The 25,039-nt window shown below is 61.7% G+C and overlaps 4 protein-coding genes across 17 annotated transcripts; all 4 read left to right on the forward strand.

The window, feature by feature from the left end:
- Positions 1-38: 38 nt before the first annotated feature.
- Positions 39-3,776, forward strand: ZMYND10 (zinc finger MYND-type containing 10). 7 transcript variants are annotated; one of them, XM_051851620.2, is made up of 12 exons: positions 39-293; positions 547-655; positions 1,193-1,309; positions 1,432-1,485; positions 1,579-1,716; positions 1,829-1,917; positions 1,998-2,098; positions 2,391-2,563; positions 2,795-2,920; positions 3,007-3,128; positions 3,245-3,370; positions 3,459-3,776. In XM_051851620.2, exons 1-12 carry the CDS (start codon positions 202-204, stop codon positions 3,532-3,534), a joined length of 1,323 nt encoding a protein of 440 aa, XP_051707580.2. In that variant the 5' UTR covers positions 39-201; the 3' UTR covers positions 3,535-3,776. The 7 variants fall into 7 exon arrangements, with proteins under 7 accessions (XP_051707580.2, XP_051707575.2, XP_051707574.2 ...); XM_051851614.2 differs by having other exon boundaries at positions 51-293; positions 3,007-3,370; XM_070050773.1 differs by lacking the exon at positions 2,391-2,563 and having other exon boundaries at positions 51-293; positions 2,814-2,920.
- A 156-nt stretch (positions 3,777-3,932) lies between these two features.
- Positions 3,933-15,111, forward strand: RASSF1 (Ras association domain family member 1). 6 transcript variants are annotated; one of them, XM_051851625.2, is made up of 6 exons: positions 3,933-4,331; positions 5,851-5,957; positions 11,707-11,811; positions 11,953-12,250; positions 13,691-13,806; positions 14,251-15,111. In XM_051851625.2, the coding sequence occupies exons 1-6, from the start codon at positions 4,082-4,084 to the stop codon at positions 14,395-14,397; spliced, it is 1,023 nt and encodes a 340-aa protein (XP_051707585.2). In that variant the 5' UTR covers positions 3,933-4,081; the 3' UTR covers positions 14,398-15,111. The 6 variants fall into 6 exon arrangements, with proteins under 6 accessions (XP_051707585.2, XP_008258916.3, XP_051707588.2 ...); XM_051851628.2 differs by lacking the exon at positions 3,933-4,331 and adding an exon at positions 5,278-5,519; XM_070050774.1 differs by lacking the exons at positions 3,933-4,331; positions 5,851-5,957 and adding exons at positions 6,015-6,682; positions 10,622-10,825.
- A 663-nt stretch (positions 15,112-15,774) lies between these two features.
- TUSC2 (tumor suppressor 2, mitochondrial calcium regulator) lies at positions 15,775-18,576 on the forward strand. Of its 2 annotated transcripts, none has more exons than XM_002713214.5 (3): positions 15,775-16,098; positions 17,138-17,258; positions 17,405-18,576. In XM_002713214.5, the coding sequence occupies exons 1-3, from the start codon at positions 15,947-15,949 to the stop codon at positions 17,468-17,470; spliced, it is 339 nt and encodes a 112-aa protein (XP_002713260.1). In that variant the 5' UTR covers positions 15,775-15,946; the 3' UTR covers positions 17,471-18,576. The 2 variants fall into 2 exon arrangements, with proteins under 2 accessions (XP_002713260.1, XP_008258915.1); XM_008260693.4 differs by having other exon boundaries at positions 15,793-16,098; positions 17,138-17,234.
- A 1,608-nt stretch (positions 18,577-20,184) lies between these two features.
- On the forward strand, positions 20,185-25,039 carry HYAL2 (hyaluronidase 2). 2 transcript variants are annotated; one of them, XM_051851622.2, is made up of 4 exons: positions 20,185-20,579; positions 22,533-23,502; positions 23,946-24,035; positions 24,371-25,039. In XM_051851622.2, exons 2-4 carry the CDS (start codon positions 22,579-22,581, stop codon positions 24,779-24,781), a joined length of 1,425 nt encoding a protein of 474 aa, XP_051707582.1. In that variant the 5' UTR covers positions 20,185-20,579; positions 22,533-22,578; the 3' UTR covers positions 24,782-25,039. The 2 variants fall into 2 exon arrangements, with proteins under 2 accessions (XP_051707582.1, XP_017199324.2); XM_017343835.3 differs by lacking the exon at positions 20,185-20,579 and adding an exon at positions 21,277-21,787.

The raw sequence follows: 25,039 nt of genomic DNA on the forward strand, positions 1-25,039 counted from the left end.
AGCCGACAGCAGGGGCGGGGCGGAGCCGCGGCCGCACTGCGCAGGCGCGGGCTCACCCGTTTACATGGCGACCAGGACCCACGCGCCGCAACCGCCCCACAACCGTCCTGTGCCAGACTTCGGCCCCGCTGCAGTCCGTCGTCCTGACGTGTGTCAGCGCCCCCCGCTCCCCAGCCTCTGCCTGGGGACCCTGGCCCCGACATGGGCGACCTGGAGCTGCTGCTGCCCGGGGAGGCTGATGTGCTGGTGCGGGGTCTGCGCAGCTTCCCGCTGCGAGAGATGGGCACTGAAGGGTGAGGCGGCTGGGTCAGACCGAGTCACCGCGGCAGGCCTTGAGTGGGGGAGAGCTTGGGTTTGACGTTCGGGGAAGGGGTCGCCCAGTGCGCAGGGGCTCGGGCGGGAGGCAGAGATCTTGGAGGCTAAAGCTTGTCGCTGCGGAGCCCCCCTCGCTCCTGAGAATCGGGCTGCATTCAGGAGGATGCAGCCCCGCCCTCACGTAACGGCACACCTGTGCACCCAAATGCGCACACGTCCCGTCTGGGGCAGGTGGACGCGGCAGCACGAGAGCCTGGAGAAGCTCAACATGCAGGCCATCCTGGATGCCACCGCGAGCCAGAGCGAGCCCATCCAGGAGCTGCTGGTCACCCACGGGAAGGTATGACGGGCCGCTGCCCGTCGCTCCTCTCCCACCGCACCCTCAGGGCTGAAGGCGTCCCTGGATTGACAGCAAGGCCTGACGAGCTCCCCACTGGAGTGCGAGTGGGACTTTGGCATTGGCGGGGGCAGCCTCCCCAACACGAGAGGGGAGAGTTGGAGCCCATGCCGATGCCCGGCTGGAGCGTGGACCAGGGGTGGCCCCAGCACATGACCTGAAATGCCACTTGGCAGAAGGGATCCTCTGCCAGCAGTAGCAGTGGGCACAGTGAGAGGGAAGGGCCCTAGGGGACAGAGGACAGAGTGGATGGAGGCTGCGTGTGGGAGGGGTGCTACGGCTGCAGGGGCAGAGGGTGTCCCCACTGAGGTGCTGGCGGCAGCTGGAAACAGGGTACATGCTGGGATGTGTCCTTTGGCAGCCTGGGAGTCTCTGGGACTCCGGGGAGTGCAAGAGCTGAGCTGGGCCAAGGCAGACCGGGGAAGCTTGCCAGGCTAAGGCCAGCCCGCCCACCCTTGTTCTTTCCCTCACCCTCCGAAGATCCCGACGCTGGTGGAGGAGCTGATCACCGTGGAGATGTGGAAGCAGAAAGTGTTGCCCGTGCTGTGCAAGCTGGAGGACTTCAAGCCCCAGAACACCTTCCCCATATACATGGTGGTGCGCTGGGCCCCACCTCACGCCTCTTCCCACCCCGTCGGAGGGCCCTGGACTGGGGAGGACAGCTGGTGTCCCCGCCCCCCCCTCCCCAGCAGCCCCGGTGGCCTTGTCCTCTCTGGCAGGTACACCACGAGGCCTCCATCATCAACCTCCTTGAGACAGTGTTCTTCCACAGGGTGAGGTGCAGGCCGGGGCCTGGCCCGAGGGGCGTTGTGTCTGTGCGGGGAGGGCATCAGAGACCGAAAGTTGCCCCTCTGCCTGCCCCCCAGGAGGTGTGTGAGTCGGCAGAAGACACCGTCTTGGACCTGGTGGACTACTGCCACCGCAAACTGGCTCTTCTGGTGGCCCGGGGTGGCCAGAGTGGTCTCCGGGAGGAGGAGGGGTCCCAGGACAGCACCCCCATGCAGGTGGGCTGAGAATCCCTGAAGCGGGCAAGGCACAGGTCCAGGTTCCCCGAGGCCTGTGCAGGAGGGGGTCGGGGTGGGGCCGACACAGCTGGAGCACCGTGTGGCCCTGCAGGAGCTGCAGAAGCAGGCAGAGCTGATGGAGTTTGAGATCACACTGAAAGCCCTGTCGGTGCTGCGCTACATCACAGACTGCGTGGACAGGTGGGCAGCCTTCGGGGGCCTAGGTGGCTGGCGGCGCCTGTAGCCTCCGCTCACCTCCCTCCTCCCTCCCCGGCCCCTAGCCTTTCCCTGAGCACCTTGAGCCGCATGCTCAGCACGCACAACCTGCCCTGCCTCCTGGTGCAGCTGCTGGAGCACAGTCCTTGGAGCCGGCGGGAAGGCGGTAAGATGCCCCCCCCCCCACCCGCCCCAGCTCCCAGGCCACCCTTCAGGACCGATGCAGGTGGGCAGTTTGCACACAAACGTTGCTCCTAGCTCACAGAGGATACCAGGATGCCTCATCCCAAGTGGGCCTAGAGCTGGGCTCTGCAGCAGGCAGGGCCCATGTGTCCACTACTGAGGACTCACCTTGCACGGGGGCCCAGGCTTTCCCACCATGCCCAGGCAGCGGTCAGTTCCCCCGCCCGCACAGCGGACTCGCTCCCAGAGACTGCTTTGCCCGCCCCTCTCCCCAGGCAAGCTGCAGCGATTTGAGGGCGGCCGTTGGCATACGGTGGCCCCTTCGGAGCAGCAAAAGCTGAGCAAGCTGGATGGGCAGGTGTGGATCGCCCTGTACAACCTGCTGCTGAGCTCTGAGGCCCGGGCCCGCTACTGCCTCACGAGTTTTGCCAAGGGACAGCTTCTCAAGGTAGGGGGCTCCCCTGCACCAGCTGCTCCAGCCCAGCGCCACCCCTCCCCATCCCATCCCCTCCCCACCCCCACCCAAGTCCTCCTTCCAGACCTGAGCTTCAGGTGACACAGCCAATGCGACACAGGCCCCGCAGGTACCCTCAGCCCAGCCCAGGCCTTCCCTGGTCCCTGGCCCCGGTCCCCTGGCCGGCACCAGCTTCACCCTGGCCTCCCCCGGATTCCCTTGCAGCTTCGGCCCTTTCTCACAGACACCCTCCTGGACCAGCTGCCCAACCTGGCAGACCTGAAGAACTTCCTGGCCCACTTGGCCCTGGTCGAGCCCCAGACCCCTAAGAAGGACCTGGTGTTAGAACAGGTAGGCCGCCGTGGGAAGCCCGCTGCTCGGGACCACGGTCCACTTTGCCAGCTCCTCCTCGGCTACTCTCCGCTTCGCTTTCCTAGATCCCGGAAATCTGGGAGCGGCTGAAGCAGCAGAACAAAGGCATGTGGCAGGCCATCGCCAAGCACCAGCTGCAACACGTGTTCAGCCCCTCGGAGCACGACCTGCGGCTGCAGGCAGCAAGGTCAGGCCTGCTGAGCGGGGATGGGCGCCAACGGGAGCCGAGAGGCATGGGTGTGAGCGGGGGTGCCCCCGGCCCCCGCCTGCCAGGCCCAGCCAGGCCCCGTGACCCTCCGGCAGGTGGGCTGAGACGTACAGGTTGGATGTGCTCGAAGCGGTGGCTCCGGAGCGACCTCGCTGTGCCTACTGCAGCGCAGAGGCCTCGAAGCGCTGCTCGAGATGCCAGAATGAGTGGTACTGCTGCAGGTGAGGTCTGCTGGGACCGCGGACCCCTGAACCCCACCCCTGTGTCCCCCACAAACACTGCCAGCCTCACCAGCCCCCCTGCCAACAGGGAGTGCCAAGTCAAGCACTGGGAGAAGCACCGGAAGGTTTGTGTCCTGGCTGGGCAGGGCGACAGAGCCAAGTGAGGGCTGTGCCTGCCTGCACAACGGCCAACCACCCGGGCCAAGGCAACCCACCCCAAGCCTCACGATCTCATCTGGCTCCTGCCGCTGGTGCGCACAGCAGAGATCTGCTGACCCACCCCCACCCCCACTTCCTGCCCCACCCGCGGGTAGGCGGAGGGCGCTGCCTCAGCACACTGGAAGGGAGCCGGATGTGGGGACCCTCTCCCTGTAGCACAATAAAGCTGGCCCCCAGGCACACGCCAGTCTTGGTGTTACGCTTTGCGGTCGCGGTCGTCGTTGTCGTCCTGAGCGGGTGTGAAGGAGGGGAGGAGAGAGAGAGAGAGAGGGCAGGAGCTCTGTGAGAGCGTCCGACCCGCCCCGCCTGCGGGCCAGTACGGTCCCCGAGCCCAGGTTTCCATTGCGCCGCTTGCGCCGCTCTGCTCGACTTTTTCCCGCCGCCCAGCCTGGATCCTAGGGGCGGCGCCGAAGTCCCGGCCCGCCCTGTAGCCCCGCCCGCCTCGAGATCGCTAGCGCCCAGAGCCGGCCGAAGCCCCGGCCCAACTGGGCCATGTCGGCGGAACCTGAACTCATTGAGCTGCGGGAGCTGGCACCCGCCGGCCGGGCCGGCCCGGGCCGCACCCGGCTGGAGCGTGCCAATGCGCTGCGCATCGCGCCTGGCACCGCGCGCAACCCCGCTAGGCAGCTGGTCCCCGGCCGCGGCCACCGCTTCCAGCCCGCGGGCCCAGCCACGCACACGTGGTGCGACCTCTGCGGCGACTTCATCTGGGGCGTCGTGCGCAAGGGCCTGCAGTGCGCGCGTGAGTAGCGGCCCCGCACACCAGCGAGAGCAGAATGGGTACCCGAGGGGCAGCTGCTTGCGAGTCCAGGCTCGGTGGAGGTGGTTGGCGGGGACGGTCCCGCGGACCGGGTCCGTTACCTTTGCTCATCACCAAAGAGAGTGCGGGGTGGGGAGAGGGGCTGGTTTACCCCTTTTGGCAGTCCACCCGCGCGCGGCTGGGGCACAGGGGAGCAGCCACCTCTGTCCATGAGTAACGGATGCTGACTGGAAGCTTCTTGTCTTTTAAGGCCCCTGGCCCTTCTTGAGAAAGGCTCTGTGCCTACTGTCCTCTAACCCGCACTCCCAGACTGTCTCTTCCCAGGGATTCACTTGCCGGGTCCCCCTCCAGAACCCTGGTGTGAAAGGAAACTGTGCCAGGCAATGGACAGGGGATGGAGAATGTTGGGAACTTGGGCAGCCCCCTCCCCGCCGCAAGCAGGGGGACCTGAGTCAGTCTGTAGCAAACACCTGTTTCAGGCCGTGAGCCAGGTGAACATGGAACCCGTTACACCTGCGCAGGCCTCACGTAGGGGTTGCTTTCTCACCGGCAGTGCGCCAGTTAAAATGGCCTAGGGAGCTTCTACAGCTTTGCAACCCCCTGTGCTGGATCCTGCTTCAGCTGCTGGAAGCGGCCCAGGCATCAGTAATTTCTTTTAAAAAGCCTCCAGGTTATTCAATGTGCAGCCTGGATTGACAATCACTGCTGAGGCCTATTTAGGAACTTGGGGGGTGGGGGCAGGGCTCAGGCCTGTGTGCAGGTGGAGAGCCTCGCACCGGGCACAGGTGCCTGTCAGGAATTCAGTGCAGGCTCTGGGTGGGGGTGGGGGACAAGGGAGAGGATATTTCATTGCTCTGGAGGCGAAATCAAGTGACAACCGTGATGAGAAACAGGATAGTTTGTGTGTGGAGAGAGAAGGGAGGGACCATAGGTGAATTCGGGGTTTTGCCTGAAACAGCTGGGGGAACAGTGGCTATTTTTACTGAAGAACCCTGGCAAAGGTAGGAGACCCAGGAGGCAAGTGAGTTAAACATTGGCCGTGTGTGTCTGAGATGTCTGTGAAGGTCCTGGCTCACAGGGGGAGGTTGGTGCTGACTGAACCTTGGATCTGGGGCAGGCGACCGTAGACCGGCAGGGGAGCTGCAGGGAAGTGGAAGACTGGCCGGAGGGGTAAGAGAAGGGAGGGGAAGGCCAGACGCTAGTGTGGACGGGTGTTGCGGTCCGAGGAGACAGCTGGTACTAGACGGGACGTGGGTTAAAGGTTTTTCCTTCGAAGTGCGAGCGTGGTGGGAGGAGGGACTCCGCGCTAGACGTTACAGACCCAGCCGTTGAGCAGGCCTGCATCCCTAACCGCCCGGAGCTTTTCAGACGCACGGGATCCACCCTAGAGGCTGTAGCGAGGCCGGGTACACAGAGCCTGGCGGGCCACGGCCCGCAGCCCCGGGCTCCTCTGCAGTACCGGAGCCACGGCGGGAGCCTCACCGCCGGCCCTCTCCCGCAGACTGCAAGTTCACATGCCACTACCGCTGCCGCGCGCTCGTGTGCCTGGACTGCTGCGGGCCCCGGGACCTGGGCTGGGAACCCGCGCTGGAGCGGGACACCAACGTGGTGAGCGCGGGGTCGAGGGGAGCAAGGGGCGGGATGGCGGGAAGCACAGACGGGCAAGGAAGCCCCAGGGCCAGCGCGAGCGTTCTAATGGCCGAGTGCCCGGCACCAGAGAGTGGCTAACTGCGCGTGGGCCTGGAGGGGGGCCCGGGGGTCCGGTCTCGGCGCGGCCCCGCGGGCAGTCATCCCACGGCCGCCGAGGCGCGCCAGGCTCAGCGCACGCGCACTCCGCACACCATCCCACACCCGCTTCCGGGCCCGAGGCGACGTTGGTGCACATGCGCACACACGCGGACGCGCTCCCGTGGGAGGTGGGGCCTCCGAGGCCGGGCTGAGTGGAGCTGCCTGGGCGGTGAGGTCATTCTAGGCGGAGACGCCCGAGCGGTTGCCGCCCCTCCACGTTGCTCCCCCAATGAGACAAGAGCTGGGGCCCAGCTGTCTACGTTTCAGTCTTAACGGTTGCAGCTGGCGCGGGGGACGGCGCAAGCGCACACCGACCCACGCGTACACGCACGCACGCGCCGCGGGCGGAGGTTGGAGGGGACGGACGCGCGGGACGGGGGCACCGGGCTGGCGCGGCCATGGGCGAGGCGGAGACCCCGTCGTTCGAGATGACCTGGAGCAGCACGACAAGCAGTGGCTACTGCAGCCAAGAGGACTCGGACTCGGAGCTCGAGCAGTACTTCACGGCGCGCACCTCGCTGGCGCGCAGGCCGCGCCGGGACCAGGTGGGGGCCGCGGGTGCTGACCCCCTGGGACGCCGCCCTCCCCGGCGACCCGCCGCCGCGGGAGCGGGTGGGCAACCCCGGCTTCCCGTCGGCGTGGCGCGGCACCGTGTGTCGGGCTCTCGGCTTAGGGTCAGAAGTGGGTTCCGGCGCCTCGGTGCCGGGTGCGAGGCGCGCTCGCTGCGTCGCTGACCGGTAGAACCGGGAGGAGCAGCTGTGTGGCTTGGGGCAGAGCGGAGAGCGGCATTCCCCACCTCTGACTCAAGCCGACTGTGCAGTGTAGACAGGCACCTGGATTCCGCGTTTGCGCGCGCCCGTTCCCTCCCCGGGGGAACTGGAGGAGGAAGTGGGAGGGGAGGAGTCCTCGCCGGGAATTGAGAAGGGGGGTGGGGGGTGGGGTGGAGGCGCCGAAGGGAAGTCCGGCCTCTCCCGGCGGCTCTTCTGGATGGAGCTAGCTGAGGCCCCCCGGCCCTGGCCCGTCACCAGCTGCCAGAATGCGGAGGACTCCTAGTCTCCCCCTCCCCCGGCTGAACCTGGAGGGAGGGACGTGGAGTGGGTGTGAAGGAAGCCTTGTAGAAGCTTTTAGGAGCGCGTTTCTCCCAAGAGGTGGGAAGGGGAGGCTGTTCAGGTTGGAAAAATGCCCCAAGAGAGGTGAAAAGAGTGATTAAAGCTGTGAGGCGCGGGGTACCGGGGCAGCCGAATCTTTGGTAGGCTCGTGGGAGACCTCATTATCGGAGACCGCAGTGCTGGGTGTCACGGGTGGAACCACCAGGTTCAGATCTCCAGAATTCCTCCAGGGAGCAGCCGGGCCAGGGCACCAGGAAAGAGCCGTGGGGGCAGTGGCGCTCAGTGTCCCTTGGAGCAAAGGGGTGGAAATCGCTTATTGGAGTCAAGAAAGTGGCATTGGGAGTGATGCTTTAGGTGAAGTTTTTCAAAGTTTCTTAGCAAATAAGTGATGCTCTCCGTACCCTGAATCTCAACCCAGAGCTTAGGTGCAAGGTTTTATTACGTTTCTTTTTGTTTCTTTGTTTAAAAGTTTATTTATTTATTTATTTGAAAGAGTTAACACAGAGAGAGGAGAGGCAGAGAGAGCAAGACAGAGGTCTTCCATCCGATAATTCACTCCCCAATTGGCTGCAATGGCCGGAACTGCGCCGATCCAAAGCCAGGAGCTTCTTCCGGGTCTCCCACGCGAGTGCAGGAGCCCAAGGACTTGGGCCATCTTCTACTGCCTTCCCAGACCATAAAGGTTTATTTGGGGCCCAAGTTGTGGCATAATGGGTTAAGCTGCCACCTGCAGCAACAGCATCCCATATGGGTGCCAGTTCGAGTCCCAGCTGCTCCACTTCCAATGCAGCTCCCTGCTAATGCACCTAGGAAAGCAGTAGGGAATGGCCCAAGTCCTTGCACCCATGTAGGAGACCTGGAGGAAGCTGCTGGCCCCTGCCTTTGGCCTTGTCCAGCCCAGGATTTGGGGAGGTAACCAGCAGATGGAAGCCCTCCCTCTGTCTTTCCTTCTGTCTCTATCTCTAACTGTACATTTCAAATGAATAAAATAATTCTTAAAATTTAGTTTTAGGAAAAAAATTGATTTATTCAACAGGCAGAATTGCAGGGGCTGGTGCTGTGGCCACCTGTGTTGTCAGCATCCCATATTGGTGCCAGTTTGAGGCCTGGCTACTCCACTTCCTATCCAGCTCTCTGCTATGGCCTGGGAAAGCAGTAGAAGATGGCCCAAGTCCTTGGGCCCCTGTACCTGCATGGTAGGACCATGAGGAAGCTCCAGGCTCCTGGCTTCAGATCGGCGCAGATCCGGCCGTTGCAGCCAACTGGGGAGTGAACCAGCGGATGAAGACCCCTCCCTCCCTCCCTCTCTCTCTCCTTCTCCTCTCTCTGTGTAACTCTGACTTTGAAATAAATAAGTCTTTTAAAAAATGAAAACATAAATCATACAGTAAATGGCAAAAAAAAAAAGGCAAAATTGCAGCAAGAGGAGGAGAGAGTGAACTTCCATCTGCTGGTTCACTCCCCCTGTGGCCGCAATGGGGGGCCTGGGGCAGGCCGAAGACAGGAGCCCGAAATTCCACTGGGGGCTTCCAGGTTGAGTGCAGGGCACAAGGACTTGGGCCGTCTTGCTCTGCTTTTCTGGGCAGTTAGCAGGGAGCTGGATGGAAAGTGGAGCAGCCGGGACCTGAACCATTTTCCATTGTGGAAAGGTGGGAGAACCACAAGACACTACCGACTGGAAAAGGAGAATGAGCCGCAGCTCCTGTGTAAAAGAAGTCCATAGGTCAGTGCACGTCACCGTGGTGTGGAAGGCAAGTCCCAGGCCCTGCTCTCACCCCTCGGGAACGCCGCTGGAACCCTCTTCCGGCCAGCAGCTTTAGAAGAGTGTTTCTATTTTTGTTTTAATATTTTATTTACTTGAAAGGCAGAGTCAAGAGGTGGCGGGGTTCAGCCTTTTGACAGTTTTTTTATTTATTTATTTGAAAGAGTTTAACATAGAAGAGGCAGAGAGAAGTCTTCTGTCTGCTGGTTCACTCCCCAGATGGCTGCAACGGCCGGAGCTGGGCTGATCCAAAGCCAGGAGCTTCTTCTGGGTCTCCCACAGGAGTGCAGGGGCCCAAGGACCTGGGCCATCTGCTGCTTTCCCAGGCACATTAGCCAGGAGCTGGACCGGAAGTGGAGAAGCCAGGACACAAACCAGCGCCCATATGGTTTGCTGGCACTGCAGGCAGCAGCCTCACCCACCACAGCACAGCTCTGGCCCGAGTTTTTCTCTGCTAGTTAAAGTAGCTTACAGATCTCCAGTTTTCCAAAAGGTCAAACCCTGGCTGTCCCTGTGCTTAAGTGAGCACACAGTCATTCTAGAAGAGACCTGATGGCAGTTCCCATGGGACACGGCATTGGTCTGTGGTGATCTCAGCTGTGTGTGACACTCCCGTTCCGACTGGGACGAGTGTGACGTCAACAGGAAGGAAAGCTGAAGCAGCGGAGCGAGGGAGTTGGGTAGGAGAGAGTTGGTGCTCCACCCTTCTGATGGGAGTCCCGTCCCTGCAGGGGAGGAGGGCAGTGCGTAGTGCGGCTGCGTTCTTTGGGCTAAGCTTCAGACAACAGGGGAGGCACAGAACCCACCTGCTTGGCATTTGTGGGGCAGGCTCTCTTCAGACACTGGCCTGTGTATCGGGCAGCGCGGAGCCTGGCCTGCCGCAGCCTTCGTGCAGCACTGTGAGATGCGAGCTCTGGCCCCAGCTCCCCGCAGCGGTGTTGATGGCGAGATGACGCTAACTGTCCTGCCAGCTGGTGGTGGAGCCGCTGAACTGTACCAGTTCCCTCACATCCTGTGTCACAGTGGGTCCTGGCCCTTGGCTGGGGCAAAGTGGAAAAAAGGGCTGCCATCTCCAAAAACATCCTGACGCCAAGCCAGCCAGAGTCCTGGGGTAGGCCATGCAGTTGAGGCAGGCGTCCCTCCTCGGAATCCTCCGTCGTCTTGGCCTCTGGCCTCAGCTGCCCCTGATTCTGTGGTTTCCCTGGAGCTCTGTTGCGTGCTGGAGAGCAGCCGCATGATTCCGCCTTTGCTGGCTTCACTCACAGTGTCCAGAATCAGGAGCAGTGACCACTGTAGCACAGCGGGTTAAAACCCCAGCCCGCAGTGCCCGCATCCCATATGGGCGCTGGTTTAAATCCCAGCTGCTCCCCTTCCGATCCAGCTCTGTGCTGCGGCCTGGGAAAGCAGTAGAAGATGGCCCAAGTGCTTGGGCCCCTGCACTGTGTGGCAGACCTGCAAGAAGCTCCTGGTTCCTGGCTTTGGAGCGGCACAGCTCTGGCCATTTCGGCTATCTGGGGAGTGAACTGGTTGGATGGAAGACCTTTCTGTCTGTCTCTACCTCTCTAACTCTGCCTATGAAATAAAATCTTTAAAAGTTTTTTTTTTTTTAACAGTGACGAGTGGCCGGCGCCATGGCAGTGCCGGCACACCGGGTTCTAGTCCCGGTCAGGGTGCCGGATTCTGTCCCGGTTGCCCCTCTTCCAGGCCTGCTCTCTGCCGTGGCCAGGGAGTGCAGTGGAGGACGGCCCAAGTGCTTGGGCCCTGCACCCCATGGGAAACCAGGAGAAGCACCTGGCTCCTGCCTTCGGATCAGCGTGGTGAGCCGGCTGCGGCAGCCACTGGAGGGTGAACCAACTGTCCACTCTGCCTGTCAAAAAAAAACAGTGACAAGTTCAGGATTTAAAGTGGAGCAGCCAGGACTCAAACCTGCACCCATATGGATGCTGGTGCTGCAGGTGGAGGCTTAACCTACTTTGCCACTGCGCCAGCCAGGATGGCTGATTCTGGGCATCTGTGTACATCAGGAAGTCAATTTCCAAGAGCATTTTTCAGAGAAGCCATGTATTCAAGGGTCCTGTGTCCATGGTGCTCATCTTTTTGACTTTTTTTTTTTTTTTTGTAGGAGTGATTTATTTGAAAGTCAGAGAAGGAGAGGCACAGAGAGCGAGCTCTTCCGTCCGCTGGTTCATTCCCCAGCTGGCCACAGTAGCTGGAGCCGCGCCAGTCCGGAGCCGGGAGCCTCTTATGGGTCTCCCCACATGGGTACAGGGGCCCAAGGACCTGGGCCATCTTCACCGCCTTCCCAGGCCATAGCAGAGAGCTGGATTGGAAGTGGGGCAGCCGAGACTCGAACTGGCACCCATATGGGATGCCGGCACTGCAGGTGGCAGCTTTACCCACTACGCCGCAGCACCAGCCCGTTTGACTTTTATTTAAGAAACAGAGATCCCTCATCTGTTGATTTCACTCCCCACTCTATGGACCAGGCTGAAGTCAGGAGACAAGAACTCAAAGCAGGTCTCCCACATGGGTGTCAGGGAGCCAAGTATTTGAGCCATCACTTGCGGCCTCCCAGAGTCTGCATTAGCAAGAATCTGAAATCGGGAACAGAGCCTGGATTTGCATCCAGGCACTCGGGTGGGGGCAGTTGGCATGTTAGCCCCTAGACCAAACACCTGCCCCTGGCCTGTTTGTTTAGGACGAGCACGTGGAGTGGGAGAAGCCTGATCTTTCTCAGGCTGAGGTTGAGCAGAAGATCAAGGAGTACAACGGCCAGATCAACAGCAACCTCTTCATGAGCCTGGTGAGTGCAGTGCTCTGGCGGGGGTCTGCGGAGGGGCAGCCGTGGTAGGCTCAGACAGCCACTTTGGCAACACCCAGCCTAGCCCTAGGGTGTTCCGTGTCTCCCGGCAGCTAGGTCATGGTTGAGTTTGTTTCTCTCTAGAACAAGGATGGCTCCTACACCGGCTTCATCAAGGTCCAGCTGAAACTGGCCCGGCCCGTGTCCGTGCCCTCCAGCAAGAAGCCCCCGTCCTTGCAGGATGCTCGCCGGGGCCCAGCACGGGGCACAGCCGTGAAGCGCCACACCTCCTTCTACCTGCCCAAGGACGCCGTCAAGCACCTACACGTGCTGTCTCACACCCGGGCCCGGGAGGTCATCGAGGCCCTGCTCCGCAAGTTCCTGGTGGTGGACGACCCCCGCAAGTTCGCCCTCTTTGAGCGAGCCGAGCGTCATGGCCAAGGTGTGTTTCCCCCCGACACACACCCCGTGAGGATGCTTCAGGAGGTCTGTGGAAAAGGGAATTAGAAGCTTGGCTTATGTTGGTACACAAGAGATTTGAAGTCCAGGTATAGTTTAGAAAAAGCGAATTTATCGAGGCATTAGTGATTAGAAACAGTGGAAAACGAATCCCTCTAGGCTTAAAAGAGGGCTTTTTTTTTTTTTTTTTTACAGAGTGGATGATAGAAAGGTCTTCCTTTGCTGTTGGTTCACCCTCCAATGGCCGCTGCGGCTGGCGCACCACACTGATCCGATGACAGGAGCCAGGTGCTTCTCCTGGTCTCCCATGCGGGTGCAGGGCCCAAGCACTTGGGTCATCCTCCATTGCACTCCCTGGCCAGAGCAGAGAGCAGGCCTGGAAGAGGGGCAACTGGGACAGAATCCGGCACCCTGACCGGGACTAGAACCCGGTGTGCCGGCGCCGCAGGCGGAGGATTAGCCTAGTGAGCTGTGGCGCCGGCCCTAAAAGAGGGCTTCTTGAGGCACCACTCTATGTATTTTTTTTTTAAAATTGATTATTTGAGAGGCAGAGTGAAGAGTTCACACCCCAGTTGGCCAGCTGTTGTGGCCAATCTGAAGCCAGGAACTTCTTCCAGGTCTCCCACATGGGTGCCGGGGCCCAAGGACTTGGGCCATCTTCCACTGCTTTCCCAGGCCACAGCAGAGAGCTGGAGTGGAAGGGAGCAGCTGGGACTTGAACTGGTGCCCATATGGGATGCCAGCACTGCAGGCAGCAGCTTTACCTGCTACGCCACAGCACCGGCCCCCACATTGTGTATTTTCAAAAGGTAACTCAGGGCTGGCGCAGTGGGTTAACGCCCTGGCCTGCTCCGCTTCTGATCCAGCTCTCTGCTATGGCCTGGGAAAGCAGCAGAAGGTGGCCCAAGTCCTCAGGCCCCTGCATCCGTGTGGGAGACCTGGAAGCAGCTCATGGCTTCGGTTTGGCATAGCTCCGGCTGTTGCGGCCATCTGGGGAGTAAGCCAGCGGCTGGAAGACTTTGTTGTAAAAAAACAAAAAACAAACAAACAAACAAAAACCACTTTTTTTATTTGATTTGATTTAAAGATTTATTGGAAAGTTACACAAAGAGGAGGAGAGGCAGAGAGAGTCTTCATCCACTGGTTCACTCCCCAGTTGGCCAGATCTGTGCCGAACCGAAGCCGGGAGTTTCTCTTCTGCTTTCCCAGGCCACAGCAGAGAGCTGGATTGGAAGTGGAGCAGCTGGACTTGAACCGGCACCCATGTGGGATGCCCCAGCACCAGTCCCAATGAAGCAGTCTTTTCATGAGCTTTTTAAAGACCTCTAGGCTGTGCCTGCCCCTGTGCCTGCCCCTGTGCCTGCGGGAGTGGAGGCAGCAGGACCTCTGATCTCACACCTCTTTCCCCCGGCCTGGGCTGCAGTCTACTTCCGGAAGCTGGCGGATGACGAACAGCCCCTGCAGCTTCGGCTCCTGGCAGGACCGAATGAGAAGGACTTGAGCTTCATCCTGAAGGAAAATGACTCCGGGGAGGTGAACGTGAGTACCCAGTCCTGCTCAGTTTCCTGCTTTTAATGAACAGAGACAAGCCCTGTACAGCCTCCCCAGGGCAACGAAAGGAAGGGCTTCCAGGCCTGTCAGGCCAAGGTCTAGGGCAAGCCCAAGGAGCCAGGAAGAGCTGTCCTGGTGCTGTGGAAAACCCGATGGAGCTAGGAAGCCCCCACCCCCCACCCATCCCTCAGGCGTTACGACTGCTTGCCTGGAGTCTTTATGGCTCCCAGGTTTGGGGCCCATGGAGAAAAGCCTGCTTGGGTGCCGGTTTGGTCAGGTCTGGCTTCTGTTTGACAGCTGGTGGGCTTCTCGTGCAGGCTGTTTGGGCACGAGACTCCTGGGGGAACACCTGATGCCAGCAGGTGCGGCCCGGGGTCCGGGTCCTCCCTGGGGCGGCTGCAGCTGCTGGAGCCTGTGCTCTGCCCTCTGCAGTGGGACGCCTTCAGCATGCCCGAGCTGCACAACTTCCTGCGCATCCTGCAGCGCGAGGAGGAGGAGCACCTCCGCCGGATCCTGCAGAAGTACTCCCGCTGCCGGCAGAAGATCCAGGAGGCCCTGCACGCCTGCCCCGTGGGGTGACCGTGACCCCTGGATGGCAGGAGAGTAGGCAGCGCCCAGCGTGTGCTGTGTGAGTGTGACCGGGCCCCTGGGGCCTGAGGCGTGAGTGCGGGGGGAGGCCCTGCCCTGGGGAGAAGGAGCCGAGCCGACAGCCGAGGGGCTGGCCCCGTGTCCAGCAGCGGGTTTAGCGGGGCCTGGCTTTGCAGCCCTCAGCCCGTCCTGTACTGGGTTGGAGGGAGCCAGGGCTGCCCTAGGCTTGTAGCAGGGGCGGAACAGACAGAAGTTGCCTTAATTTGAGTCTCAAAGATGAGACTTTTGGGGACCTTGCAGACCACACAAGGTCATGTTTGCAGGGGTGAGGGCCTTCATCTATGGGGGCTCAGAAAAAGCAGGTATCCAGGAAGAGTCCACGGTTCCTTCTGGGGGGCCTTCCGACTCCTCCCACACCTGAGGTCAGGGAGTGCTGGCGCCCAGTGCTGTGACAGTGCCTCGGTGCCTCCGCGCGGGAGGCTGGCCCTGGAGCAGGGTCTGCGTGAATGTGGGCACGGGGCCAGGACCGTACCTGTGTGCAGGTCAAAGCCGGGGTCTCCCCTTCAGGTATTTCCGATGGAGTGTGTGAATGTATGTCATGTTTGGTGGCCTCAGCCGAATGCCTCCTGTGGGGAATGGGGTGGGGGACAGTCGTCATCACGGCCTGAGAGAATTGGCTGAATAAAGATTTGCGGATCCTCTCGATTTTGGTGTCTTACTGTGGGCCCGCAGCTGCCACGGCGGATATACTGTCTCGGGGCAGCTTCTGAGAAGTCACACGGGACCAGTCCATGAAGGTTCGTGAGCATGGGTGTGTGCTCAGCCCTCACTTGGTCCCCCGGTTGGAGGAGGGCTGAAACCAGCTCCACCTGGAGCTGAGGGAAATCGCTTCTGGACGCATGCTAAGCGCAGGAAGACTGGCCTAGCCCTGCATCCGAGTAGGTACGGATCCGCTACTGTGGACCAGCTCACTGGTGCACAGTGCTTTCCGAAAGAATGAACGCTGGCGGTTGGGGAAGTAACACAAGTTCTTTAGACCTCAGTGTGTAGCAGTTTCTTCCTTTGTGCCAGTGGGGGTGGCAAAAACCAGGCACCCTGCAGCCCCGCCTAGAGCAGCTGGAAGGGATTCCGTGTCTGAGCGGGTTCTCCTATCTAAGCGCGCGGTGCGGCGCGGCGCGGGGCAGCGCTAGGGGTCTTCAGAGCCACATAGCACCGCCTCTTTCCTGGGAGGGAGTAGCCCCTGCTGCAGACAGCACGGCCTGCTGGGACCTGCGTCTCGCAGTGCATGCCGGGATGCCCAGCCCCAGCCAGCCGACAGCGGCCCTAATCCACGGACGGATGGGCGCAGCAGCCAATCAGAAGAGGGAGCGTGCGTGGCCGGCGGAAACGGAAGTGAGGTTTCCGTGGAGACAGCCGAGCCTGCGGAAGGCGGCGCCGGCGGTGGCACCTGCGAGCGGAGGCTGGGGCAGGGCATGGTGGCTCCCAGTGCACTGTGAGAGCTGAGCGGCCGCGGGGTCCGCCATGCGCCGGCGGCCCTGACATGGGCGCCACCGGCTCCAAAGCTCGGGGGCTGTGGCCCTTCGCCTCGGCGGCGGGGGGCGGCGGCCCGGAGGTGGCAGCGGCGGGTGCAGAGCAAGCTTTGGTGCGGCCTCGAGGCCGAACCGTGCCGCCCTTCGTATTCACGCGCCGCGGGTAAGGCCGTGGGTTCCACCCGGGGTGGGACAGGCCGGGGGGGACGGGCGTTCTGCGACGCGGGAACGCCCTCCGCTACAACACCCTACACCCAAACCAGGACAACTCCCAAATTGCGGGCCCCCGTCCAACCAGGGGTGGGGAAAGCCGGGCCAGTAGAATCTAATGGTCTGACCGCTCTTCCTGGGGGAGCGTAGGCTTGAGCCTTGGCTCTGCGTGGTCTGTCCACACGGGAAAGCTGAAGTAAGGCCTCTGTGAGACCTCAGGGCCTCTCCCTTTCATCCCTTCCAGTTCAGCGTGCAAGCTCAGAGCCCCTAGCCTCTCCCTCCCCCAGTTCTTCCAAGGGAGAATGACCTTCTGTTTAGACCGCGTACCTTCCGCAGGGGTGGGTACGCACTACTAAGGGTAGTTAGTGGCTGGGAAAGCAGGCCTGGACTTGTGTTGGGGCGTCAAGGTGAGGAAGAAAAAATTGACACCGGTTACGTTCTCCAGATACAGAGCACCGACCTAGGCCTGTCGCTTCCCTTAGGGGCCCAAACAGGGACACCAGATGGGCCTGGCCCCAGTTGGCTCCTGGAGACGGCCATTCTCCCTGATACGGACACACCAGTGGCCGTTGGGAAGCATCAGCCACTCGGTGGAACAGGCAGCAGGCTTCCCCCGTTTCTACTCCTTCCTAGCCCAGGCATCTGCTGGCTCAGCCCTTGGCACTGAGCCAGTAGTCTTTTCTGGAGTGACACCAACACGCCCAGGCCACCACCTCACCTACCTAGAAGTCACGCGTGAAGGCAAGGGCCACAATGGCTGGAGCTGGGCCAGTTTGAAGCCAGAAACCAGGAGTGTTTTCCGGTCTCCCACCTGGGTGCAGGGGCCCAAGCACTCGGGCTATGTCCTGCTGCTTTCCCAGGCACATTAGCCGGGAGTAGGATCAGAAGTGCAGCAGCCAGGACTCAAATTGGCACCCGTACGGGATGCTGGCGCTGCAGGCAGCAGGTTAACCATCAGGCCAAACCGCCGGCCCCCTCCACTCTCCTTCCAGCTCCATGTTCTACGATGAGGATGGGGACCTGGCTCACGAGTTCTATGAGGAGACAATCGTCACCAAGAATGGACAGAAGCGGGCCAAGCTGAGGCGGGTACATAAGAATCTGATTCCTCAGGTGAGGGGCTGGGCAGGGCCATGGAGCTCCATCAGGTGTGTGGAGGTAGACCCAGATGGGGCTCCTGGGGGAGGAGGTGGGAGGAACAGAAACGCTCTCTGGAGCGGAGCCCGGAGCTGCCCCTCACCAGCCTGTTTCCTCGGCAGGGCCTCGTGAAGCTGGACCCCCCTCGCATCCACGTGGACTTCCCCGTGATCCTCTATGAGGTGTGAGCCTGGGGAGTAGCAGACGCAAGTACCCCTGCCCCAGCAAGACACCCCAGGCTCAAGGTGCAGCTTCCAGTGAGGAGCCCAGGTGGGGCCACAGCCCTGAATAAACTGTTGGCCCAGCACCTTCAGCTGTGAGCAGGGCTGTGCAGTGTTGACTGGGAAATCGGGTTGTATGTGGAGCAGGTGGGTGGTGGCTGGCAAAGGCTACTTGTGGAGTTAGCAGCCCACCCTCCCCAGCCACTCCTGCAGGAAGCATGGCAGGGCGTCCACTGATCAGGAAAGCCTGGTGCCTGGTTCCTTGCCTGGCCTGCTTTCTTCCAAGCTTGCCCAGGGCCCAGCCCTGTTAGAAGCTACAGCACTTTATAAGCAAGATCTGCCTTCCTCCAGCCCCCGGGCTGTGGGGGCTACACAAGTGGGAGCTTCCTTCCCCGCACTTCCCTTCCCTCTAGTCGGAGCATTTCAGCCGTTTGCTACCTCGATTCCTCCTGTGTTGGACAGAGACTGGGGGCAGCACCAGCCCGATTCTTCCTGCCTACCTGCCACTTGTTCCCACCCTCGATGAACGGAGAGTTTGCAGGCTGTTGATAAGAATAGAGACTGATCCTTCCCCCCGCCCCCAGCTGAGAGCGCACAGGCCAGGGTGAGGAGGGGCTGCACCTGTGCCTGTGGGGAGTTGCCCAACCCACCTATTCTCATCCCCTCTGCCTTTGCAGCAGCCCCCCGACCCCCAAGTGGGAGGGGGCTGTTTACTACTCTGTGGTAAGGGACAAATCCCTAGGGCTGATCCCTGGTACAAGAGCTGTGAGTAACCCACCACCCCCTCGAAGCCCTGGACCTCTTCACGATCAGCAAGACTAAGTACTGGATAGAAAGGAGGGGAAACGCGCAAAGAAATACTTAAAATGTGAAGGTTTGTAAATAGTCTAGTCCAGAACGATGTTGGGGCAGAGTCTGGTTTCTCTAGAAAGATGACTTTTTTTTTTAATTCCTTACTGTGTGAGCTCTGTGCTTCCAGAGTGTGGGAAATGACTTGGGGAGGGTGGCGCCCAGCATTGGAAGACTGTTGTGTTATTTGTTCAAGTTCAATAAAGTTATTTGTAGATCCTGCACATGAGAATGGCGTCCTCAGGGGCGGGGACACCGGGTATCTACCACCTGGGAGGTCCCCTGTCTCCAGCAAGGACCCAAGGCAAACCTGAGCCCAGCCTGTGGCCATCCCAGCTGTGGCCAGCAGGTGGCTGTGTCCTCACAGACTTCCTTGCAGGTTCCCTCAAGATGGGCGGGGCCCTCTGCTGTTGGGCGCTCTGTATTCCCTGTGGAGTCGGAAGACCTGGCCTGTCCTCTCAGGATTGGCAGCACCTGCCTGCCCTAAGGTGGACGGTGGGAGACTGCTAGTTCTGGAATAGCTGTCCTCTCAGCATTGCCAGCTGACTTCACGTGAGAACCCGGCCTGGACTTCAAAGGCCCAGCGTGACAGGAGCAGCCGCCCAATGGGTGCTGGCGCACCCCTGGCCTGCTTCCAGGTCCTGCAGCCCTCTCCCCCCACAGCCTCAGGAAGGACCGCACCACTCAGTTATGTTAAAGCAACGCTCTGTTCACCACACCAACCCCCGGCGGGCTCTCTGCCACCTCTCTTCTCACCCGCACCCTGCTGCCTTGAGACCGTCTGCCTGTCCTCACGGCCTCCTGTGAGGCCGGTTCTCTGCCAGGCCTAGCTCCCACCTGAGGGGGTGGCAAGTTCAAGGACATGGGTTTTTGAGTCTGGGGGGAGGGGGTGCCTGCTCATCTTTTAGAGGCTTAAACTTACCAAGTCCAGAGCAGGACCGGCCTGGGAAACCTGGGTTTCCAGTTCTACAGAGTACCTTCCCCCACCTCAGATGCCAGGCTAGGGCCCTGTCATCCCCCACTGCAACCACCCAAGCCAGGGCTCTCCTCCGCTAGATGGCGCCCTATCGCCCACCGCCGCCGCCACATCCCAGAAGGGGGAACTCCCTGTGCTGGGCCTGTGGCGCTGACCCTGAGGCTGGAAACAATGGGGATCAGGGCAGTGCTTCCCTACACCATGCCGCTGGGCTGTGCTCACTTCCTTCCTGCTGACGGCCTGAGGAAGTGTCCCTGCCCTGCCGCAGTCGCCCGGCCTGCCTTTGTTTTCCCAGGAGTCCCCACCCTGGGCGCTTCCAATGTGTCCCTTGTGACACCAGCACAGTAACAGAAGGGACACTGCATTCTCCCCTGCCATGGCCTGGACTCCTCGGTCCTCAGGGCCAGACTCGGGTGTGCACCGCCTCTCCCAGCCTGCTGTTGGGACAACACCCCTGAGCCAGGGCGAGGGGTAGGCAGATCGGCTGACTCTAGAAAGAGCTGCTGGAACCCTGCTGCAGTCACGGGAGCTGGCCTCCTAAGGACCCTTGGCCCCGGGAACACACCCCCTACGCGGAGCAGCAGACACACCCAGGTACACTCAGGAATGCGCCCTGCAGAACCCACACAGTCACACATCAATACGCTGTCCTCTCACACTTGGGATACTTCCACCCTCGGTGGAAAAAGTTGACTCAGCCCCTGGAAGTCCCCCCAGCCCTCTGCCTAGGGCTGCTTCCCTTCTTTGGCACCTGCTGTAACGGATAGTGAGCTGAACAACCCCCCAAGCAGTGCTATCCCAAAAAAGCCCCACCTCCAGGGCCTCCCCTGACATTCCACTGCCCTGCCGCTGGGCCCCAGCCAAGGGAAGCTGGGGGAGAAGCGGTCCCCCGTGTTAAGCAAGCTGGGAACTTGGGGGAATCTGGCACCTGAGCGTGGTCCCATGGCCTGCTTGTCACCTGGCACAGCTGGTGGGGCCAGGTCCTGTTAAGGGGATGGCAGCCCGCCAGCAGGGCATGCCGGAGGGAAATAGGGTCAAGGCAATCTCTTCCTCCCCCCCTGCCTGGCCCTTTCCTCGCAGGGGCAGCAGGAAGTGAGGATAAAGGGCCAGGAGGGGAGGCTGGAGCGGATGGGAGGGAATGGGGTTTATCAAGTCCCCGGCGGGTAGCAGCTGGCGCAGTCTGGCCGAAGAGGCTCACCCCAGGAAGAAGGGAGGCCGCCAACCTATTCCGCCAACGGACTCCCCACACAGGTGAGTGGAGCACAGACCGCCCGCGGCTGGTCTGCGCCTGCACCCTCCACAGGCACCCAGACGGGGAAGGAAGGGCCTGGCGACATAGATGCGGCCCCTCTGGGAAAGCCGAGTCCCCCAGGAGGCCGCAGAACTACGAAAAGCAGAGGTCTAGCACCCGGCCCTCTGGATCCAAATCCAAGCCTGCTCCTCGGCAGGAGCCTCTCAGAAAGGACTTAGAATACGGATGGAGATCCGGGAAGGCCCTCCTGTCAGCTTTCTCCGAAGTCGGGCGAGAACCTCTCAAAGAGCCGCATCTTAGAGCTGAGAGGGAGCCCGGGGGACCCCGACCAGCCCTTCCCCGAGATTGGGCAGGAAAGGATGGCCCCCGAGGCTGGTCGGGAGTGGGGGGCGTTCTACCGCAGGCCCGGCCGTGCTTCCCCGGGCCACGCGGCAGCCCACAGAACGGGTTGCCAGGACAACTGCTGCCTCTGGCTGTGTCCCAGGAGGGTTAAGGGGCGGTGCAGGGCCCCTTCCCCTTGACTGGCAGGGGGCGGGGCTTCCCCTCAGACCGCTAAGAGGAAGGGATCCCTGATTTGTAAGAGGCGGGGCATTACGGTTCGGGTCAAAGTCCCTGTTTCCACACAAAGGGGCCCCAGGGCTGAAGTCGATTTTGGGGGAAGCAGGGCCTGATCCGCTGCCACCCCGCCAAGGCCTAGGGGTCCCACAGCACCGCCTCATGGCCTAGACTGGGAAAGCCACCTCCTTTTAGTTCCACCCCCCGCCCTCCTCCATCACTTATATGCTGTCCCTTTAAGAGGCTGGCGGCGCCGCCGAGCGAGGCGGACTGTACCACCGGCCGCCGACCGTGTGGGGGTGGAAAGTTCTGGCTTACTAGAGTTCGCCGCTGGGACGCCAACAGAAACCAGGGTTCATGGTGGCTTCTTGGTCTCAAATGGGTGATCATATTGTTCTGCGAGGATCTGGGGGTCCTCGAGCTCAAAACGCGGCACGGCAGCGAAAAAAGGCTGAACCTTCCCGCCGGGGTCGCAAGTCCAGCCACAGGCCCGCCTCCGCGCTGGATTCTTAAAGGGCCCGCAGCCTGAGGGCGGAGCCAGCAGAGGCGCCGAGCCGGGGCAGTGCCTGGGCGAACGGCCGGAGCGGGCTAAGCTGGCCAGACCCGGGATGGCGGTGGCCCTGGCGGGGGTCCCGGTGGCGCCCGGCGCGAGGTGAGGGCGGGCGGCACAAACCCGGCGGCTCCCTCCGACAGGCTGGGCTGTGAACGCCCCGGGGGTGCTTCCAGAGAGGCGGGCCGGGAACCCCACCCCCACTCGGCCGGGCTCAGGCCCCACGTGCGGGGCGGGGGCGGGGTCCCACACAAAGGCCAGGCTCAGCGTTTCTCCCGGTCCGGAGCGGGCGGGAGCACGCGTGTTCCCGGTGGCGGTGGAGGGGAGGGTCTGTGGGCCGGCGCCGCCGTGGGAGGTCCGCTGCCCCTTTGTCCCCGCAGGGCCTCCACCAAGGCTGAGCGCGCGCACGCCAGACCAGAGTCCTGACAGCCCTAGTCTGCGGCCGGGCATTGTTTCCCTGCCAACTCTAGTCTGTGACGGGCTATGCCCTGCCTTGCCCGAGGGTTTCTCACGGGGTACAGGGTGGGCCTCACGGCTTCAGTGTTCTCTGAAACCTGGTACCCGTGGTATGCAGACAGCTGGGTTCATCCAGGTCGCAGAGCCGGCAGAGCTATCAAATTCCAGCTGACAGTTGGCTTCCCTGCTCCAGGAAGGAGACTTGTACTCCGGGCAGCTAGTCCCAGGGGTGCTGGCCTGCCCTTCAGTGGTCTGGTTTCTAACCTGTTGCAGCGACATGTGGTCTGAACAGCCAAGGGCACAAGGCCCTGCTCAGCAGGGGCCTTGGGATGGTGGATGGGCACCAACAGGATTCTCTGAACTAACTTGTTCTCCCCCACCCTTCCTCCAGTTCCTGAGCTGGTGCCAGGCAGGTGACACTCCCTGCAGCTCCCAGCATGTGGGCGGGCCCCGGCCCCACCACCGGCACACTGGCCCTGGTGCTGGCAGTGGCATGGGCCATGGAGCTCAAGCCTACAGCACCACCCATCTTCACTGGCCGGCCCTTCGTGGTAGCATGGGACGTGCCCACACAGGATTGTGGCCCACGGCACAAGGTGCCATTGGACCTCAAGGCCTTCGACGTACAAGCGTCCCCTAACGAGGGTTTTGTGAACCAGAACATCACCATCTTCTACCACGACCGCCTGGGCCTGTATCCGCGCTTCGACGCAGCGGGGAAGTCTGTGCACGGCGGCGTGCCGCAGAACGGCAGCCTCTGGGCACACCTGAAGATGCTGCAGCCGCATGTGGAGCACTACATTCGGACACAGGAGCCTCCGGGACTGGCCGTCATCGACTGGGAGGACTGGCGGCCAGTGTGGGTGCGCAACTGGCAGGACAAGGACGTGTACCGCCGGGCGTCCCGCCAGCTGGTGGCCGGGCGTCACCCCAACTGGCCCGCGGACTGCGTCGTCAAGCAGGCGCAGTACGAGTTCGAGTTCGCGGCGCGACAGTTCATGCTGGAGACACTACGCTACGTCAAAGCGGTGCGACCTCACCACCTCTGGGGCTTCTACCTCTTTCCCGACTGCTACAATCACGATTACACGCAGAACTGGGAGAGCTACACGGGCCGCTGCCCGGACGTGGAGGTGGCCCGCAACGACCAGCTGGTCTGGCTGTGGGCCGAGAGCACGGCCCTCTACCCCTCCGTCTACCTGGACGAGACCCTGGCTTCCTCCGTCCACGGCCGCAACTTTGTCAGTTTCCGTGTCCAGGAGGCCCTTCGCGTGGCTCACACCCATCACGCTAACCATGCACTCCCCGTCTACGTCTTCACACGGCCCACCTACAGCCGCAGGCTCACGGGGCTTAGTGAGGTATGTGCCTTGCGGGGCCCCGCCTTCTTCCTGCCGGCGGGCCGGAGAACCAGGGGCCCACAGCCCCTTACATCGCGAGGGCCCTGAAAAAGCAGGACATCACTGTACCCATCTTGCAGATGAGTTGAGGCACAGAGATGCTGAGCACTCTGTCCAGGTTCTCCCGCTAAGCCAGGGCAGGGCAGACTTGGACACCCCCCAACCCTCCCCCGGGACTCTGGCTTCGGAGTCCATTCTGATAGAAACGCCCGAGGCCCAGGTGTGCCCTCGGCTTGGCCCAAGGTGCAAGGCGATTTCTTCCACACTTCAGCAGAAAGCGAGAGTCTCTACCTGGAGGCAGAAGGGGCGGGGCCTGTGCTGGGGGTCAGCAGGCAGAAGGGGCTGGGCCCACTCAGCCTCTGCCTGCAGTTTCAGCCCCCAGTGACCATGCCCTCCCCACACAGATGGACCTCATCTCCACCATCGGCGAGAGCGCGGCCCTGGGTGCCGCCGGGGTCATCCTCTGGGGCGACGCAGGGTACACCACGAGCACGGTAAGTGAGGGCCACACGGCCTGCCAGAGCCCAGTGTCCAGCGACAGGCGGACGCTCCGGGTGTTCCGCCTTCACTCAAATGGGTTCCCGTATGAGACATCCCTGGTCCCGACAGAGGAGGAGGGCACCCCACCCTGCTCTCAGCAAAGAGGAAATGCTGTGAACAGCTGTCATTTCACCCTTCCCTGCCTGCGCGGCTGGGGTGAGGAGGAGCAGGCAGTGCGTGTGTGCGTGTGTGCATGTGTGTCTTGTCAAAGAAAGGTACTGTCACTGTGGTGTGGGTACAACGTCCTTCCTCACCTCTGGGCTAACCCGATTGCTTTCCTCTGCCCCAGGAGACCTGCCAGTACCTCAAGGATTACCTGACACGACTGCTGGTTCCCTACGTGGTCAATGTGTCCTGGGCCACCCAGTATTGCAGCTGGACCCAGTGCCACGGCCATGGGCGCTGCTTGCGCCGCAACCCCAACGCCAATACCTTCCTGCACCTCAGTGCCAGCAGCTTCCGCCTGGTGCCTGGCCATGAACCTGGGGAGCCCCAGCTGCGACCCGAGGGGAAGCTCAGCTGGGCTGACCTTGACCACCTGCAGACACACTTCCGCTGCCAGTGCTACTTGGGCTGGGGTGGCGAGCATTGCCAGTGGGACAACAGGCGGGCAGCTGGAGGTGCCAGTGAGGCCTGGGCTGGGTCCTACCTCAGCAGCCTGCTGGCCGTGGCAGCCCTGACCCTCACCTGGACCTCGTAGCAGGGGTCCCCCACCTGGCTACCAAGCGAGCTGACCTCTCTGCCACAAGGGCTCTCCTGGGCACATAGGAGCCTGTAGGGATATACAGATTGGGAGTCTGGAGGGGCAGAGCCCTAGGGATGCCTACCAGGACATCCATGCCAGCTCTCACCCCCCTGTTCTAAGGGGGAGGGGAAGTCCCCTGGGAGGCCCCTGCTCCCCTGCCCCTGGATATTTTATTTTGGGGTCTCTTTTATAAATTAAATACAAACAACTGCG

The sequence above is a fragment of the Oryctolagus cuniculus genome, chromosome 10, assembly GCF_964237555.1.
Source record: "Oryctolagus cuniculus chromosome 10, mOryCun1.1, whole genome shotgun sequence".
NCBI lineage: Eukaryota > Metazoa > Chordata > Mammalia > Lagomorpha > Leporidae > Oryctolagus > Oryctolagus cuniculus.

What these genes read in the sequence shown, in the direction of transcription:
- ZMYND10 (XM_051851614.2), top strand. Translation starts at nt 202, where the DNA reads ATGGGCGACCTGGAGCTGCTGCTGCCCGGGGAGGCTGATGTGCTGGTG. An exon ending in CGAGAGATGGGCACTGAAGG is followed by an intron (nt 294 to 546) that starts GTGAGGCGGCTG and finishes CGTCTGGGGCAG; the next exon opens with GTGGACGCGGCAGCACGAGA. An exon ending in CCAAGGGACAGCTTCTCAAG is followed by an intron (nt 2,564 to 2,794) that starts GTAGGGGGCTCC and finishes ATTCCCTTGCAG; the next exon opens with CTTCGGCCCTTTCTCACAGA.
- RASSF1 (XM_051851625.2), top strand. Translation starts at nt 4,082, where the DNA reads ATGTCGGCGGAACCTGAACTCATTGAGCTGCGGGAGCTGGCACCCGCC. An exon ending in TGGAGCGGGACACCAACGTG is followed by an intron (nt 5,958 to 11,706) that starts GTGAGCGCGGGG and finishes CTGTTTGTTTAG; the next exon opens with GACGAGCACGTGGAGTGGGA. An exon ending in ATGACTCCGGGGAGGTGAAC is followed by an intron (nt 13,807 to 14,250) that starts GTGAGTACCCAG and finishes TGCCCTCTGCAG; the next exon opens with TGGGACGCCTTCAGCATGCC.
- TUSC2 (XM_002713214.5), top strand. Translation starts at nt 15,947, where the DNA reads ATGGGCGCCACCGGCTCCAAAGCTCGGGGGCTGTGGCCCTTCGCCTCG. An exon ending in TTCGTATTCACGCGCCGCGG is followed by an intron (nt 16,099 to 17,137) that starts GTAAGGCCGTGG and finishes CTCTCCTTCCAG; the next exon opens with CTCCATGTTCTACGATGAGG. An exon ending in ATAAGAATCTGATTCCTCAG is followed by an intron (nt 17,259 to 17,404) that starts GTGAGGGGCTGG and finishes TTTCCTCGGCAG; the next exon opens with GGCCTCGTGAAGCTGGACCC.
- HYAL2 (XM_051851622.2), top strand. Translation starts at nt 22,579, where the DNA reads ATGTGGGCGGGCCCCGGCCCCACCACCGGCACACTGGCCCTGGTGCTG. An exon ending in GGCTCACGGGGCTTAGTGAG is followed by an intron (nt 23,503 to 23,945) that starts GTATGTGCCTTG and finishes CTCCCCACACAG; the next exon opens with ATGGACCTCATCTCCACCAT. An exon ending in CAGGGTACACCACGAGCACG is followed by an intron (nt 24,036 to 24,370) that starts GTAAGTGAGGGC and finishes CCTCTGCCCCAG; the next exon opens with GAGACCTGCCAGTACCTCAA.